Below are 18,775 nucleotides of genomic sequence, written 5' to 3'. Positions count from 1 at the left end.
TTCTAGCTAGTGGGGTGAAAGGTGGTAATAACTCTATAGTGCTCCAAAGGTCCAGGGAGGCCCCACAAAAATTTGAAACTGTATTCCTCCCTACGGCCCTGAATGGGGGTCCCTGGATTGGCCAAACGTCTTGGTTGGGATCCTTGGGTCTGTGAAGGGTTGAAACTGCCATCCTTATACTAATGTGAAGAAAAAAAGCATAGAAATATCTCAGATGGTGGTGTTGGTGGTGGATAAACCCAGTAGTTAATCCAGGAGTGATTATATAAACCACAGCCACACTGTCACATGCAGTTGGGACAGCTCAACAGAGCTTGGATGAGCTGTGTTCATGTGAATCTATTTTATTAGTGAACAAATAGAATAGTGCGATGATAGTGCTGATAGATCTAGTGTTAATGCTCATTGACCTGACATACTCCATAATGTGTGCGGTGCTTCGCACTATCCTCCGCCCGCGCCTAAAGTCAGTGGATGGGGAGCTTTGTCTGATCACGGGCGCGGGTGGAGGGCTCGGCCGGCTCTTCGCGCTGGAGTTCGCCAGAGAAGGGGCTGAACTCGTGCTATGGGACTGCAACACCGAGGCCAACGAGCACACGGCCAGACTGGTAAAGGAACTGGGCTGCAAAGTGTACACGTACACTGTAGACATATCCAAACGCGAGAGCATCTATCAAACCGCTGACCGCGTGCGGCAAGAAGTGGGTGACGTCAGCATATTGGTTAACAACGCGGGGGTCGTTGCGGGGCGACGGCTGCTGGAATGCCCCGATGAACTGCTGGAGAGGACCCTGCTGGTGAACTGCCATGCGCTGTTCTGGGTGAGTTATAAGTTATAAAAGTATTAAGTAATACTATGGTATTCTTTGAAGTACATTGGAATATCATGTAAATACCATGAGAATAACCATACAGTATCAAAAGTTCCATGGTGTTATGATGTTTTTTTGTTTTTTGTTTTGTTTTTTTGTTTGTTTGTTTTCATGTACCATGGCAATTTCATGATATTCTTTGATGTATGTTGGAGTCCATCTATATAACATTCTGCATGAATGCTGTAATTATTCAGTACCATCATGATATTTATTAAAGTACCATGGTTTTAGCACGTTTTGTACATATACCATGATAAAACCATGTTGATGTGATATGCACCATGGTAACACCTTGTATTTTGGTCATACAGAGATTTTTAGACATGTACCATGGTAATTCCATGATATTCTTTGAAGTATCTTTGAAGTAGATTTGATACATACATATGATAATTATCCCATACCATTGCATATACAAAAGTACCATGGTATTACCATCAGATACCATTACTGTACCACAGTAATGCCATCAGTTTGTAAGGGCTGTGAACAATTTCAAGTGAACCTAAAGCTGATTCAGGTGTGTTTGAGGACTCTGCAGGAAAGTATGTCTCCATTGAGCACTACTATGTAAATAGGGAAAATCCTATCTTGTGTGCTGCCAGTGCTGATAAAGTCTAAATACATTTGACCACACGTAATGGATGCTGTTGTCTTTCAGAGGATATTGTATTGGAAACAATATCAACTATAGGCTACTATACAATTAGAAAGGCACAATTAAAAGAAAAGTTCACTCAAAAATGAAAATTCTCTCATCATTTACACACCCTCATGTCATCCCAAATGTGTATGACTTTCTTTCTTCTGCTGAACACAAATTAAGATTTTTAGAAGAAATTCTCAGCTCTGTCGGTCCATACAATGCAAAGTAATCCATACACTTCCAGTGATTAAATCTATGTCTTCAGAAGCTATATGATAAGTGTGGGTGAGAAACAGATCAATATCTAAGTCCTTTTTGACTATCAATCTCCACTTTCACATTCTTCTTCTTTTGTTTTTGGCGATTCACATTCTTTGTTCATATCGCCACCTACTGGGCAGGGAGGAGAATTTACAGTAAAAATGACTTGAATATTGATCTGTTTCTCACCCACACCTATCATATCGCTTCTGAAGACATGGATTTAACCACTGGGGTCTCGTTTGTGTTCAGCAGAGAAAGAAAGTCTTATACATCTGGAATGTCATGAGAGTGAGTAAATAATGAAGAATTCATTTTTGGATGAACTATCCCTTTAAGGGATCATTGCTGAAGTTACTATAATCTGCTTGATTACAAAGGTTCACACTAATGGCTTAGAAACAGCATATGACCACAAGTCACTTTTCAGAAGATTAAATAATGTCTTACAAGTGCATAACAAGATATTTTGCACCAGATTGTCAGCTACTAATCATGACAAAAGCTCAGAAAAAAAACCCAAACCAATCATAAATACCTAGCTATAGCTTATACATAGGGTTAGGGATTTTAAACAAAGCCCTACCACAAAGTAATAAAATTCAGCACATAACTCGTCCAGCACCATTAAAGGAATGTAAAAAGCTAGTGCTTAGTATGTCACTTCACTATGGGCCACTGTAGTGCTTTTTCTAGATATGTCTTGTCAGAGAGCAAAGTCTTCACAGCAAGTCCTGCAGCATTGCTGTTTTTAACACTACACAGCATTAAGCCTATATTACCCTCTATACAACAAACACTGTGAGTCACAATCAGCTCAAAAACGTGACAATATGCTTTACAATGCAGCAAATCTACAAACATTATCCTCTTACTGTAACCATGCTCAAGGCCTGGATAGATTACTACAACAGCAGTGGCTAAACATATGACTCATGTCAAGAAACCACCCAGTCAAGCAACCTCCTGCTCTAAGCTGGAAGGCTTTTACGGTTTCATAAGACACTTAATGTTTTTTCTACTTTAACAGATGACAAAAGCCTTTCTGCCTCAAATGAAAGCTAGGAATCATGGCCATATTGTTACTGTTGCAAGCACTCTTGGTCTGTTCAGTACTGCTTGTGTAGAGGTGAGTTAACATAACCTAATTGAAATGTTGTAAAACTTTTTGCTATAATTTATAAAATGTAATATGACCCCATAGAATCAAAATTGGAGTTTTGTTTCTTTTAGTCCATGTTTGTTTGCTTGGAGACCGTTTTTTATATGTTAGTGTACTCCTAAAAGTTTACAAAATAAATGTATTCAGTTCAAATTTACAGTATCTACAGGACAAATTAACAGTATCTACTGTATCTATGCAAGTATGTTGACTGATTGCCTGTTTTTTTCTTTCCTGGTGTAGGATTATTGTGCAAGTAAATTTGGAGCAGTAGGCTTCCATGAATCTCTAACCCATAGTTTGCTGACAGAGGATGGTGTGGATGGGGTGAAAACCACCCTAATCTGCCCATACATCGTCAACACTGGCATGTTTGCTGGATGCCAAATCAGGTGGGAAACCAAGAAATTGTTAAAGTAAACTATGGGTGCATCTCAATCATCTACCTAGTTCAGAAGCCAGTTGGCTGTTCCAATTGCAAAATCATTCCAGTACACTGAAACATTCACTCCCTAAAAATTTCCAGAATGCATTGTAAAAACCAGGGAGTATCGTTGCTCACTATGTGCTCTTATCGGAAATGTCGTCATGTCTTCTGAAGTCTCTCAAGTCATTAGAAGAAGAGCTCAAGTCTAAATATATGATGTCATAGCCTTATTTTGTCTTTAACCCTTTTAGGTCTGAGGGTGTTTTTAAAGTTTTCCTGTTTCAGTGGCATACCAAAAATTAAAGGCTTGTAACTTGATGAAAAACAAAACAAAACAAGGAGGGTCAAGTTTTTGTATAATTTTAAATAAAATGTTTAAACGATATATTTTAACAATATAGATTATGATAAATTCTGAGACTCTCAGCCTAACTTTTTTCTTATGTTTCTGATTTGACATTATATATATCAGGGTGTAAGTAAGGTAGCTCAGAAAAACTTTTGTTTTGTTCCCAATCATGTCATCTGTAACTGAGGAAAATTTTTTGTTGATACGACAAAGCAATCAAAAGTTATAGCATTACAAAAATTATTTATCCTAGTGTCCAAAAATGTCTCCAAGTGTCCAAAAGCCTCTCCAAACAAATAAAACACAATTGTACATAAGAACTGATTACACATGCAAATACAACAATGACGAAAGGTATCCTCTCTCTCCAAAGCATGCAGGGATTAGTAACGAGATCTCATTCAGTTCCATTCTGTGTCATCTGAGCCATCACTGAGTCTGTGTCATGTACTTGGCGCCATCTCCTGCTGGACATGTGTAATTAGAGTGAACAATCCTCTCTGCCCATATTTGGATGACTTCCATCTCTGGTTGCAGCAATCTGAATTCTAATACAATTGGTTTAGCGTTCTATGATGCTGGACTGCATACTACTGTACAATATTTCCGATGAAGTCATCTGATCGTGTTTTCAGCCTGATTGCACATTATGTGCTGTGTGCACATTGTGCTTTGTGTGGATTATCTAATGATCTATGCATCCGAGTAATCGTGTTGCAGGTATTTGATTCATAAGTGTCCCAATGCTCAGTGGATCAACACCCTTGCCAGTGCCCAAATTCACGACATACTGATTCACGACAAAGGGAGCTAGGGAGTGAGATGAGACATACCCTATGCATTGATAATTAATGCCACAGGCTAGGTTCAGAATGGATTCCTATTATACTGCATACTGCAGATTACATATTGACTACTGTTTTTGAAAAATAGTATGGGAAATCATGTGCATTATGCAGCGATGCACATTTTGGACGGTGCTACATTGATGTCACATGACCTCATTATGCATGTTTAATTCAGCAAGTGGCGTCCAGTTATCATCTTGGAAATAAAATTGGTTATTATGTTGACTTGACAAAGCCAACATACTGTTATTCTACAAAGTTAAAGATTTTTTTTCAAAATCCCTTCAGGCTGTTTTGGAATAGTGTGTCTTTTCTAACTGATTAGACATGCAGTTTTCGCACGTCGGACAATCAAAAATCGGGAAAATCCCATAGACTTACATTGACGGAATGTACAAATGGGCCAACGAAATGCTTGTTGAATCAAACTCCAGCTGTCAAAAATTCACATGCAAACGAACCCACAAAAGGCCACTGATTTGCTTTAAGTTGACCTCTCTCTTTCTTTCTCTATCTATCTGACGGTTAACCTGATTTTCAGACAAGACTTTGTCAAGCTATCTATTTTTGCATATGTAAACCAAGTAAAAATGGGTTAACCTTTGGCAATCCGATCAAGTAATTAGTAAAATAAAAAGATGTTATTACTTCAGTTCATTCTTCATACTGGTGATGCACAGAGAAAATTTTCATACTATGCAGTATACATACTGTTCTGCAAAAACAACAAGAGTAGTATGGTACACAATTTAGAACACCACCATAGACAAATGAGTTAGCAGTGAACATAAGGTGAAAGGTTGAGAAAAGGGTTTATGAACAACAAAATAAACTGCATTTAGCACATTGGATGTCTGTTAAACATCCCTTTTACCTTGAGCATGTCTCCATTTGCAGGGAGGAACTCAAAGGCCTGATTCCACCCCTGGATCCTCTGTACTGTGTTCAGCAATCAATGAAGGCCATTCTGGCTGACCAGCAAATGGTCTGCATCCCTCGCGTAATGTACTTCGCATTTCTCTCGCGAGCGTAAGTACCTCCACCACTGTTTTGTCGTACAAAAAGCCAGGCATAATACTGTTTGCTCTTGGATTAAATGGGATAGTGGAGTTTACGGTCAAACATATGCTTACAATTTTCTTTCATGTGTTTTGCTTAGGTTGCTCCCCTGGGATGCTAATGTTGCATCATATCGTTTTATGGGTGGTGACAAGTGCATGTATTCTTTCATAAAGACCAAAGAGCAACAGCAGCAGCAGGTTGCTAACGGTCATGTGAAATCCTCTTAGCCATCCAATAATACTTCATCCAGTTCCATGCAGCTAAAGACATCAACTGTTCAAGGCAAAAAGCCAAGAGTACATAAACAGCAAGTTGCCTACTAGCTGTAAAATAACTATGGGGACCAATTTTAATCATGAAGAGAGTCTGTTTTTCTGTACATGCAACATTCTGTACTGTATTTGTTACACAGAATAAATCTGTACATAATAAAACATTGTAACAGTAACATAACAGTGCTAAAATTCAACTGTTAGAATTTCTTAATGCATCTGTGCAGGTAAACATTTAGTGTATTATACATTATTAAATTATTGAAATGATTAATTGAACAATTTAAAATGAAAAATATAAATTACTAATAAAACAATGCATTTTTATGCATGAAATAAGAACATTTGTGATAGTGTTATTTCAAGCAAATGTAGTAGAAGTGATTATTCTTAACAGGGTCAAAGCTGTTCAACCATGGCAATATTGAAAAGCTGTAAAAATGTGTGTGGGCATTGGGTTTAAGAACATGCACAAGAGTGAATTAGAAAGCCATGCAATGAGGGACTTACTGAAATCAAACTTAAAAAGCACCAATGTGTAGGAAAGGAAAGTTCAGATTTGTATTGGATAGAACAATAAAACAGCATGCATGCCTTTTCTACAAAAGTTAGTGGAAATATGTACTTTATTCTTGTTCACAGTTAAAACCCTTGGGAAAATGCAGCGTCAAATTTTGCTGTTCAAAAAGACTCAATACAAAATTTTATAAAACGCATTTAAATAAATCAGAATTGTAACTATACTTATTTAGCAATTTTAATGGGAGTCAATCAGTAAGCTATTAACATTTACATTTATGCATTTACAGTACATTCAAGGTATACATTTAATGTTTTAGTTTGTGAATTCCCTGGGATTCAAACCCATGATCTTGCCAAAAAAAATTTTTTTCCACTGGTCACAATTGGAATCACTTATAGGTTTACTTGTCATGTGAGCATGAATTACACTGACTGAGAACTTTATTACAAACAACTGTACACTTACATATTCAAGTGATTATCTAATCAGACAATTGTGTGGCAGCAATGCTATGCATAAAATCATGCCGATACGGGTCAGGAGATTTAGTTAATGTTCACATCAACCATCAGAATGGGGAAAAGTGATCTCAGTGATTTCAACCTTGGCACGATTGTTGGTACCAGACGGTCTGGTTTGAGTATTTCTGTAACTGCTGATCTCCTGGGATTTTCAAACACAACAGTTTCTATAGTTTACTCAGAATGGTACCAAAAACAAAAAACATCCAGTGAGCGACAGTTCTGGAGAAGAGCCAGACTGGTTCGAGATGACAAAGACTACGGTAACTAAGATAACCCTCTGTAAAATTGTAGTAAGCAGAATAGTAACTCAGAATGCACAACACGTCGAACCTTGAGGCGGATGGGCTACAACAGCAAAAGACCACGTCGGGCACTTTACCGAGATCACATTTTTTCCCCATTCTGATTGTTAATGTGAACATTAACTGAAACTCCTGACCCGTATCGGCATGAATTTAAGCATTGCACTGCTGCCACACGATTGGCTGATAATCGCATGAATAAGGTGGTGTACAGCTGTTCCTAATAATGTGCTAAATTAGTGTATGTTTCAGGGTGGAATTAAATGGCTCTGGTCATTTCACTATTTGTGCCTCCCATGTAAAAATGTTCACAAGAAATCAAGACAGTCTGTACTTTCATTTGTTGTTGACAACTTTGTAAAATTCATTCATATTTCAAACTAAAATTCAGTCACAAATGTAACCAGTGGGATTAATTAGGTTTAATCAAGTGAGATCCAGGTTTTGATCAATATAAGAGTCAAAAATCTTTAGCAAGCTATACAATAAATTATTTTTTTAGGATTATGGCTAATCAAGGTGAAGCGTGAATTTACATATAGAGCATGTCGAGCATTCATGACTGGAATGCAAAGATCTGTGAAATATGCTAGATCAGCTTTAGCATCTGACGTAGAAAACAGCTGAGCATAATACAGTGATTGTGTTCTTTGGCTTGCCAGCATATGTAAGATAAGCCATGCAAACCCCAAGACATGTAAACCTTTTCAAAGCCAAAAATAAAAATGTGTGACAAACAAGTTAAACAAGTGCTTTATTTTATTAACAACTAGAGCAGCAAAACTAAGACAAGTTGAAGACAATACAATATGGATTACACATGCAACAGATACTTTGTTTCATTTTTCTGCACTGCAAAACTGCTCATACAGTAAAAACTCCAAAAATGACAGGAAAATTAACACAGAAATTGCTTTTCCTCTCGATTTCAAAGGAGGTCACCAAATGTCTGCTGACTCCCAAGTGCTTTTGTATGTTTGTAAAAGTTGACATTTCAAAATACTGCCAAATGTATAATTGGGCTAAACACCAAACTAAAGGAGAATGTGATGCATGGACTACAAATAATTCATAGGAAAAAAGCCAATATAAACATGACCCACCCAGCAATATCCTCAGGCCTCTTCTACACAAGCATAATATCTTGTAACCATCACTCCCTGCTTGAGCTATTGCTTCACAAACAATTCATTAAAACAAAACAATCCCTTAAAAATCCCTTCTTCAGACAGCCATGTATCGCTGGGCGGTGCATTTCCACGTATGGATGGGCATGTTGAATCCAGTGGTCGTCTCTATATTGGTTGGAACAGTTTTGGTATTTTGGGTGTCACAGCTTGCCATTTTTGACCTTGATAAACTCAAAGGGCATGGAGAGAGATTTTGGGCGTGTAGCCTACACCAGCTGTACAGTTGCGGCCTGGAGGTAACCCTGCAGAAACTGAAGAGCTTCTGCTGGCAGACTGGTGCTCAACATGGATGGCACCTGTCACAGAGGACATTCAGTTAATACAATACAGTCATGGTACACAGCGTAGGCTGTGCCTCAAAACCCAGTGCAGGGCTCAACAGTAAGGATTATTTTCTGCTGGCTTGTTTTCTTTTTTTGTTTGTTTTTTTACTTGCCCAGCCAACATTTTCACTGGCATCACCACAAAAAAAGATACATTTGATTTTTAGCAATATATTTTTGTATGTTTGTGCCAGGAATATTTATATTTTTCATTAAATGCAAAGTTTTCGTTACCAAAAACTAGCTTTGGTGGAAAAAAATGGCATATAATGCAAAATCACTGATTGGTTTGTAATTTGTAACCCATTATTAACAATGCACTCAAAATTATGACAAGTTATTCTAACAACAAAACCTCGTCCATGTTAGCCAGCTAGATAATGTTACCTTGGTGACAAGTATAATTCACAAAAACAATCCAAAATATGTCACAAAAAACCAAATGATTTAGTCTACAAGGCACTGCTGGTAAGCTGCATACTTGGAAAATAGGGCTGGGCGGTATGACAGCACATAACATTTAATAGTAGTAATGCGTAAATTGGTAGAGATTTTGCTATACCGCAGAAGATATATTTGCATGGCTATCAATCAGCATTACTGCTTTACGTTATTTACTAGGGATGGGTATAGAATCAGATTTCCAGATTCGACTCCGATTCACAAGCTCTCAATTTCTATTCCAATCTCGATTCATATGGGTACCATTCTGTTACAATGTCCATTTTGCTTGCATATAAAAAAATTCTCTCTCAGCTAATGCTCTTAATTATAGGAGGAACCTTCTAGACAACCCTTCTAGGTATAATTTGGAAATACTCATTTTACAAATTATATGTTATCATTAGTTTTTCATCCAATTGGTCACATTTCAGCTTTTGAAAAATGTTCAAATTCAGTCTATTCCATCAATGAATGTCTTAAAATTGACGTATTATGCTGCATATATTTTGTTCTGTTTTTATTGTCTACTTGCATCATTTGTACTATTTACAACTATTTCCAGTATTATGTAGAACACGCTTTCGGTACTGTTTCTTTAAGACTAGCGGTATTAGCCAGTAAGTGCATATAACGAGAGAAGACGTGCACGGTATCTTTAGTGCATCCATTAGAATTAAATGTTTCTTTTTTTGTTGTTTTTAATCAACAACTGACTGTTAAAAACAAAGGGTATTAAGAGAGACATTATTCAATGACATATGGATCCGTGGATCTCATCTTTGGACACAGAACGAGTTAAACCAAACTTTCTCTCAACACCCAGTGAAAGGAGCTCTGTGCCAATCACTTCTTTACTATACTAAATCACTGGTGAGTGAAATCTGAACATTTACTAGCCAGTGGCTAATCATAGACATTTTTAGTTGCATAGCGTGAGATTTAGTTGAACATGCAAGTGATTTATTTGCAATATAGAGTGAAAGATAGATCTCTATATTTCAGAATCGATATCGATCAAAACAAGATCGCGATGCATCGGAAAATCTATATTTTCACTATTATTTACACGTAAGAGTGACAAAGGAACAAGTGTTCGACCGATATGGGTTTTTTTAAACAGTTCAATCTTCGTATCATCAGACCAGAGAATCTGGTTTCTCACAGTCTGAGAGTCCTTTAGGTGTTTTTTTTTAGTATCTTGCACTGAGGAGAGGCTTCCGTCTGGCCACTCTGCCATAAAGCCCAGATCGGTGGAGTGTTGCAGTGATGGTTGTCCTTCTGCAAATTTCTCCCATCTCTACACATGATCTCTGGTGCTCAACCAGTGACCATCGGGTTCTTGGTCACCTCTATTACCAAGGCCCTTCTCCTCCGATTGCTCAGTTTGGCCATTTAAGAATTATGGAGGCCACTGTGCTCTTGGGAATCTTCAATGCAGTCGACATTGTTTTGTAGCCTTCCCCAGATCTGTGCCTCGACACAATCTTGTCTCTTATTGCAGGCAGTTCCTTTGACCTCATGGCTTGGTTTTTGCTCTGATGTGCATTTTCAGCTGTGAGACCTTATATAGACGTGTGTGCCTTTCCAAATCATGTGCCACAGGTGGACTCCAGTCAAAGTGTAGAAACATCTCAAAGACAACCCAGAGAAATGGGATGCACCTGAGCTAAATTTCAAGAGTCATAGCAAAGGGTCTGAATACTTGTGATATTTCAGTTTTTTCTTTTTAATAAATTTGCGAAGTTATCAAAAAATCTGGTTTTTGCTCTGTCATTATGGGGTATGGAGTGTAGATTGATGTGAAAAAAATAATAATTTAAAGCATTTTAGCATAAGGCTGAAACATAACAAAATGTGAATAAAATGAGGGGGCCTGAATGCATTCTGAATGCACTATTAGGAAGGAACAGTACACACAGTAGGCCAGCAACCATGGATGGCAAGTGCGCATTAGTAATCACGTTTTCTCACAAAGGCTGAATCAAACACATTGTACATACAGTACATAGTGAATATGACATTTACTCAGAGCACGTGAACCGCTTTTACTTCAAGACTGCACTCGCACGCTCATGCAGATCCAGAGCGAGCAGCAATCTCCTGACATATTAAATGGGCTGAATCACCTGCTTGGATGGTCACAAACTGACCATCATGAGTGATATATCGGTCCACCACTAAAAGAAACATGGAGAAATGTGAAACTACAGAGCAGGACGCATCTCAAACAAATCAAGACATGACAGAACTTATTAAGGCAGGGGTAACCAAACCTTTTCGGTCAGGGGCCAAATGAAGGAGAAAAAGGTCTGTATTGCTGTAATAATTTAAAAAAGGGCTAGGTGCTACTAGACTGCCACTGTGCATAATCGTTATTGTAAGCTTAATATTCTGAAGGTTTTAATCATAATTTGTTCTTTATGGTATGCTCGTGAAGGCCATACTTGTAAATAAAGGATAGGCTATTTCACTTAATAAAAACACCTAAAATTGAACAGTGATGTGTCTTATACAAAATAATATACTCACTTTTTCACATCCCTTCAGTGTCACTGCAAAGCACATATAGAGCTGCCACTGAGCAGTGTTGGGTGTGACATCACAATAATCAGAATCTTTATTTTTCAATTATACTGTCCTGTTGTTACTTGCATTACAAATATGGTTTTAATTTGATAAAGATGATCGTGCTTCATTTTATTTTGTAGACGTGCATATGCAAGCGTTTCAAGCGCTCTCTCCTACAGGATGTCCTTGTTTCAATGAAACATCAGAAGGTATGATTTATGATGCGAGGTATTGAGGCATTTTACAAGTACATGAGTGTAGTATCTAACCTCATGCCGTTACTTTAATAAATGCATAATTCTTTCTGTGTGGCGCTTTATCCTTGGAAATGAGCATTTCAATCTCCTCTTAAACTTTGCCATTGGATGACGCTGGTGGCGACAGGACAGAACCCACTAGTGGAGATGATGCACTGCGAATAGTGACTGTACGTGATGGCGGCATCCAGTGTCCAGAATGTGTATTTCATATAATTTCTCCATAGGGGGCCAAATTCTTTTCTATTTCTAAAATCTCTCACAGGCCACATCAGAGCAGTCAAAGTTACGCAGATGGCCCACAGGCCGGACTAAGGGGTGTTGTTAGGCACAAGACGAAGCGGAGTTTAGTTATTTACGGCTCCTGAGCAATGTCACAACTTTCCACATTAATATAGAATTTAACTGATTAACTGTGGTTAAAGGTGTGCATAAATTTGGCTCTTTAACAACAGTTTAAAATATGCTACATCCAATCAGATTTTAGAGTTGAAACAACCCATTGTATAATATGGAGCGTAGTGTACACTACATGACTCAAGCTCGATTTCCTTTGATGTTTCGAGTCGGTGACTGGTCTGCAACGAGAAGCCTTAGATCTCACGATGAACGGTCTTGTTGCGTGTGCACTCCCGTGACATGCAGAGACTATTCCCAGACGCTACGACAGTTTTCAAAACCGCTTGATATCTAGACGTCTTGACGTCAGGTGTGCGCACTGTCCCGACGAGCGAAAGACCAACAATGAGCTACAATCAATGAAATAGAGCGCAAGAGGAGGGCAAGTTATTTGGAAGCAGAAGACAAAAATAATTAGAAAATAAAATAAAAACTTCACCCACATCTCCCTACTCGCCGTTTTTATTATTATACGCGAATTTTATTATATTTTTTCCTTTGCAAAAAGGTGGCAATAAGCGCGAAAACGGACGAGAGCCGTTCTTTCATGTTTATTGACATGTTATCAAGAATAAACTGCATGAGTTTTTGAAGGAATTTCGTTATCTTAATTTTAAGATATGAAAAAATTAATTAGTTTATCCGATCCGTTTCAAATGGGACAATGCTAAAGACAGCTGTAACAAGTTTTGGCAGTTGTGTGGTATTTAAAGGGAAATAAGCCTATAATCGAAAAATTTTAAAAAGCGAATGCATGAACATGCACAATAGGGACAGAGATATGAAAAGGATGCACATTAGAAGCTCAGTTACAGGTACTGCACTAAAATAAATCAGAATTCTGTTCTAAACGTCATGTTTGTGAATAATTAAGAGAAACTGTGCACCGGTTTTTAGTTCTTTCTTTTTTTGCGCTTTATTATCATTTAGTAAAACACAGATGTATTGATGTGTCCTCACAAAATCAGAGACTCTCTCCTCGAAATCCGAACACAAGCGGTCAAAAGAGACGACTAGGTGTAACAATGTCTTGCTTGTACATTTGTAAATTGGATCACCCAAAACATCTTAATACCAGTGTACAGTGACAAAAAACAGGACTGCAAGTCGCGTAGTGAACGTGCTTGGCTTTAGTTGCACGGGTTTGAGTCTTTTGTTTCTTCAACTCAAGTGTTATATAATGTAAAGCCATTTTTGCACTGATACTTGACTTATTGGTTAAGAATAATCTTATTTCCTGGTCCATCATCCCATATAGAGAAAAGAATCAAATGAGATAAAGTACCTTTCATTTGTAAAGTATTTAGTTTAAAGGATTGTCACAAAATAGGCATTACAACGTGGATATTAAAATATAAACACAAAATATAAAACTATTGAATTTCCAGCAAAACTTTGATATATACTATTACTTTGATATATAAAAAAAAAAAAAAGCGTCATAAAAGATTTTGGTCACATCACTATAAACGAGTAAATTTATTCTGATTTATAAGTGGTCTATAAATCAGAGAGCACAACTAAACTTTGTATTTGAAGGTCATCATATGCGTGTTAGATACTCACCCTTCCAGGACAAGCAGTGGAGAGTTTGTGTAAGGACTGAGCGAGGAGGATTTTGGGATTGCTGACAGCTTCTCCAATAGGATCACGCTCTTTCTTGCCAGCAAAAGCGAGCTGAGAGAAAGCGGTCTGGTATCCTGGAGTGTCCTCTATGTCTATGAAATGCTCATCATCTGGGATGCTGTCATCTTCTGGTAACTCAAACAGACCAATCAGGGCCTGTAGCAATGGAGTCCTAAAGGGTAAAAACACAACATGCCACAACCAAATGTATAGTTTTTTTTTACACAAATGTTTAAACACCAATAACAGTCCAATACTTCTGCTATCTCCTGTACTACGAACACATATAAAAAAAAATAATAATAAAAAATAAAAGTTACTGTTTCAGAAAAGCCACTATTGTGCTTTAACCCAAGGGGTCACAAATCAAAGAGGACTTTCTAAAACAGACAGACATTTACATAAATTAATGACTCGTTGTTCATGAACACAAAAAATAAGGTGGCAAAAAATATATTTAAAGCTGTTGTTACTGTCATACTGTATATGATATAATAAAGCTTCATTAACATGTCTGTGGCGTAAAGAGCTTTTGGTGTTTTGTACCAGAGTTTGGTGTACTCTGTGTCCATCATGGAAGGACACTCAGTGAGGATCTTAGTTATGCCAACAGCACAGATCTTTTTCTCCACTTGGCCAGAGACTTTCTGCACCTCAGGAATCATTATCTTTTCCACAACCATCCCAAACATCCTGAGAGGAAACAACAGACAGAAAACAACAGAAAAGCTCACCAAAAGCTAAAGTAACTGTCCCGAACACATGTACTTTCTGAGAAAGTTAAGGAGGAAAAAAATAAAAATAAATAAATAAATAAAAGGATATATGTTTTTAAATTAATGAGTGAGAAAAAAGGCAAAACTATAGATCTTATAAAATCAGTAATATTGTGCAGGCTGTGGTACCTTTTGATGTCACAAAAATCATCAGATTTGCAAATTATGCAAGGTTTACTTATTAAACTCTACACAGAGATTCTGAATAAACTTGGAAATGGGAAAACAACTTGCTTTGGTTGGATGTCGTCAAAGACTTCCTGCAGTGCAATGGCACCATATTTTACACAATAAAGGTTGATAAAGACAAGGAAACCTGTGAAGAGGAAAAGGTCGTTTCAGTATAGGGAACCATTTGTCATTTTAAAAGAGTTCACGTAAAATGTATGGCCAGAAATAAGAAATTCCTCACTCTTAACAAACTTTGTCGTTTTGGAGCTCTGAAGTCTCTGGAAGAGCAGAATGAAAATCTGCTTCCTGTACTGAGTGATGGACTCTCTGCACACACAAAGAAAGAAAAGTTGTAGAACAAACAAAATTGTGGCCTCAGATTCTCAAATTTGCCATAAAACCACATCTCTTACGGAGGCATGTGTTCAACTATACTGTTGAGCAGATAGAAGCCTTGGTGATCATTGGCCTTGGATGCAATGAGTTTCTGGAACACTCCAAGAAGGCCAGGCTAAAAAGAAAAGACAAAAACAAAGAGAGGTTTGATCCTTTGCCCTATCGGGTGAGTGCTACATTATCACTACATCTTATGTTTGTACATGTTTGCTTGAATTTGGTTATATGCCATCAACTTAACATTATGGTAATTTTTCTCGGCACAATGTTAGTAAATCACTGAAAACCAAATGTGTCTCTCACGGGATGACAAATAAGAATTTGTTGAAAATGTAAGAACGACTTGTGATAGTACTGGAAGCATCAGTTAGAACGGGCTAAAAATGATTAAAAAATCAGTAATGATTCACAGTGTATACTCCATTGTTTTCCAGTAAAGGTGTTATGAATTTATAGCGGCCATGGAGCCACACTTAAGTTTTGTAATTAAAAAATATAAACTTTCTCCTTCACATTAAAATGTGTTTCTAAAAATAGATGTTCAACATATTTGAAGTGGAAAAAATTGGCAGGGCTAGTAAAAATGTAACTACAATGCTGGCAGTAGGGTTGCGTGGTATACCGGAATGAAATATCGCGATACCAAAATATAAAAAAATGGTACAATATCATCTTGTTGATAATTTCTGTACCATAATACAGTGTTGGTGCTATTGGCAAAATTTGACGGGATGTGACACTGAGATGAAATCAATGACAATTGATCAAATCAAAATCTTAATATGGCCAAGTGTAATCAATAAACAGTGGACACCATTTACCGTATTTTCTGGAAATTAAGTCGCACTGGGTCAATCTTGTAGTTGAAAAAAAAAACAACAAAAAAATGAATAAGTCACATCTGTATATAAGTTGCACTGACAGAGAATGCATATGGCAGGCATTAGGACCTGGGAGCAGCCGCCCGGCTTCCCGTCAGCTGTTCAGAAGCATATCAGATGCGCGCCGTTAAAAAAATTAATTCAGAACCTACACATCGTATCATGCAGTATATGGCCTTGTTTTAATTTGGCCTTGGAGAATTTGCTTCAAGTAATCGTGTGTAACATTTCTTCATATTCTGTCCATTTTTCATGCGACAAATAAGCCACATCTGTTGTAGCTATTCTGTGCAAAAATAAAAAGCTTTTAGTCTGTGAGTAAAACAATACGCCTGTTGTATTCTATTTATTCATTAATGTAAGCGACTGTCTATCTGTGGCTAATTCTGATATTTGCAACCCTGTTTCTTATGCATCCAGTATCCAGTTCACTGACTGAATGTTTTTACTACTGTATGGGTGTAAGGAAACGTCATTTTATGGGCATGTCAGGAGTTGCATTTGTCAGCAGTCTAGAGTTTGTTTCAACAATAATGTAATGATGACAGAATATTTAAACTGGTTGCATTAAATACTTTTTAAAAGGCAATACTCTGAATAGGCAACTTTTAAATGCTACCTCCGTCTCTGTGACTGATGATTTTATCTGTTTTGGTGTGCGTGTTTGACTGGCCAACATCGGTTAAGTATAAATTATGTATATAAAACGCTTCAGACTATAAGTCTCAGGACCTTTCAGATTATGAAAAAACTGCACCTAATTTTCTGGAAAATACGGTAATTAACTATGCAATCTACACGAGTTGCACGCTTCAGAACAAGAGGTGCCGCTATGCTCTCTGTCATACTACACACAAACAGATTGCACGTGATGCACACGATGCGGTGTGTTTAGTGTATGAGCTGCTGTGAACACTCACACAAACTCCTCCGGTACTGCCCTGAGATCTCAGCTCGATAATATTTTAGCATTTCACAGACTACCACGCAAAAGGAACTCAAAGGTCCATCAAAATAAAAGCTCTGTTTAACTGGACGCATGAACTGTAAACATTATGACAAAAAAGTATTACTAGTATAAAAAATAATATATATAAATATTATTACTTAAAAATATATAATATTCAAAGTAATAAAGGGGCATGGGTAGCTCAGTGAGTATTGACGCTAACTACCACCCCTGGAATCGTGAGTTCGAATCCAGGGTGTGCTGAGTGACTCCAGCCAGGTCTCCTAAGCAACCAAATTGGCCCGGTTGCTAGGCAGGGTAAAGTCACATGGGGTAACCTCCTTGCGGTCACAATTAGTGGTTCTTGCTCTCAATGGGGCACGTGGCAAGTTGTGCGTGGATCACGGAGAGTAGCATGAGCCTTCACATGTTGCGAGTCTCCGCGGTATCATGCACAACGGCCATGTGCCAAGATGCACGGACTGACTATCTCAGAAGCGGAGGCAACTGAGACTTGTCCTCCGCCACCCGGATTGAGGTGAGTAACCGCGCCACCACGAGGACCTAGTAAGTAGTGGGAATTGGACATGCCAAATTGGGGATTAAAAAAAATAAATATATATATATATTTTTTTTTTTAAGTAATAGCAGTACTACTAATAAAACAGTAATTTAATACATGGGATTATTATCATTACTGTTTAAAATTATCATTATTATTACATAAGCAATATCAGCAAACTGTGATTCAGCTGTAGCAGCCTTTTGCCACAGGTAATCAGATTTTTTTCCATTTATGTTTTCATTTATACTGTAAAGCTCTATTGTGCAGCATTTTATTGGACCAAAATAATTGCCATTTTATTTGGAAAATTATATTTGATTTGATTTAAGCTTTATGTATTCATTTGATTAAACAATGTTTAAAAGCACATTGGGAATTGGGCATTCCAAATAGGGAGAAATTTTTTTTTTGATGGTAACGCACAATTAAAACATAAAACAAGGAATCCAGAAAAATTCAAATGAAATATGCAGAATTTTCAGCTGGCAGCAGTTCTTTTAATCATTCAGTCATTTTCTGAATGATTTCATCAGTAATCTAAGGCTATTTATTTGTTGCCTAAGTATCAATTTATTACCAGGTACTAAAGGGCTGGTATCGTACTGAAGCCAAACAAAAACAACAAAAGCCTTGCACTCAGGGGAAATAAGAAGTTCTCAAGCCTATCCTAAAAAGTTACTCACAATTTTGTCAGCGGCTGTACCGGCGATGGTGGAGGCCCCTTTCTCCAGGTAGGCCTGCAACAGGCGTACCAGAGGGGGGATGTTTCCAGTGCGCTCCCACAACACAGGCTGCAGGAGGTGAGGAAACAGGGCCATGTAGGAGGAGGGGATGGAGCTGGAGTGGATCTCCAGCAGCAGAGACATCACCTGGAAGACGTATGGCACAAATTCTGCTCGGCAAGAGAAGAAAGAGAGAAACATCATCTTTAGATCCAGAGCTGGTAAGATTACGAGGAGTTTCTTCAATAACCTTAGCA

General features: G+C 37.7%; 2 protein-coding genes across 2 annotated transcripts in view; one reads left to right on the top strand and one right to left on the bottom strand.

Moving 5' to 3' along the window:
- The first annotated feature begins 371 nt into the window (after positions 1–371).
- LOC127426347 (retinol dehydrogenase 10-A-like) lies at positions 372–7,865 on the top strand. Its single transcript, XM_051673103.1, has 5 exons — positions 372–821; positions 2,813–2,911; positions 3,188–3,336; positions 5,466–5,597; positions 5,728–7,865. Exons 1-5 carry the CDS (start codon positions 372–374, stop codon positions 5,855–5,857), a joined length of 960 nt encoding a protein of 319 aa, XP_051529063.1. The 3' UTR covers positions 5,858–7,865.
- A 127-nt stretch (positions 7,866–7,992) lies between these two features.
- The window catches only part of cse1l (CSE1 chromosome segregation 1-like (yeast)), a 37,038-nt gene continuing 26,255 nt past the window's right edge, over positions 7,993–18,775 (bottom strand). The window contains exons 19-25 of the mRNA XM_051673101.1: positions 18,480–18,688; positions 15,419–15,516; positions 15,247–15,332; positions 15,069–15,150; positions 14,605–14,751; positions 13,999–14,230; positions 7,993–8,737 (exon numbers count right to left, since the gene is read on the bottom strand). Of these exons, the coding sequence (XP_051529061.1) occupies positions 8,648–8,737; positions 13,999–14,230; positions 14,605–14,751; positions 15,069–15,150; positions 15,247–15,332; positions 15,419–15,516; positions 18,480–18,688 (944 nt within the window). The 3' untranslated portion in view covers positions 7,993–8,647. The remainder of the gene's footprint in view (positions 8,738–13,998; positions 14,231–14,604; positions 14,752–15,068; positions 15,151–15,246; positions 15,333–15,418; positions 15,517–18,479; positions 18,689–18,775) is intronic.

The sequence above is a fragment of the Myxocyprinus asiaticus genome, chromosome 35, assembly GCF_019703515.2.
Source record: "Myxocyprinus asiaticus isolate MX2 ecotype Aquarium Trade chromosome 35, UBuf_Myxa_2, whole genome shotgun sequence".
Lineage (NCBI taxonomy): Eukaryota > Metazoa > Chordata > Actinopteri > Cypriniformes > Catostomidae > Myxocyprinus > Myxocyprinus asiaticus.
The sequence above is the reverse complement of the archived record's forward strand: the minus strand, read 5'-3'. Positions and strand labels throughout refer to the sequence as shown.

What these genes read in the sequence shown, in the direction of transcription:
- LOC127426347 (XM_051673103.1), top strand. Translation starts at nt 372, where the DNA reads ATGATAGTGCTGATAGATCTAGTGTTAATGCTCATTGACCTGACATAC. An exon ending in TCAGTACTGCTTGTGTAGAG is followed by an intron (nt 2,912 to 3,187) that starts GTGAGTTAACAT and finishes TTCCTGGTGTAG; the next exon opens with GATTATTGTGCAAGTAAATT. An exon ending in TTTGCTGGATGCCAAATCAG is followed by an intron (nt 3,337 to 5,465) that starts GTGGGAAACCAA and finishes CTCCATTTGCAG; the next exon opens with GGAGGAACTCAAAGGCCTGA.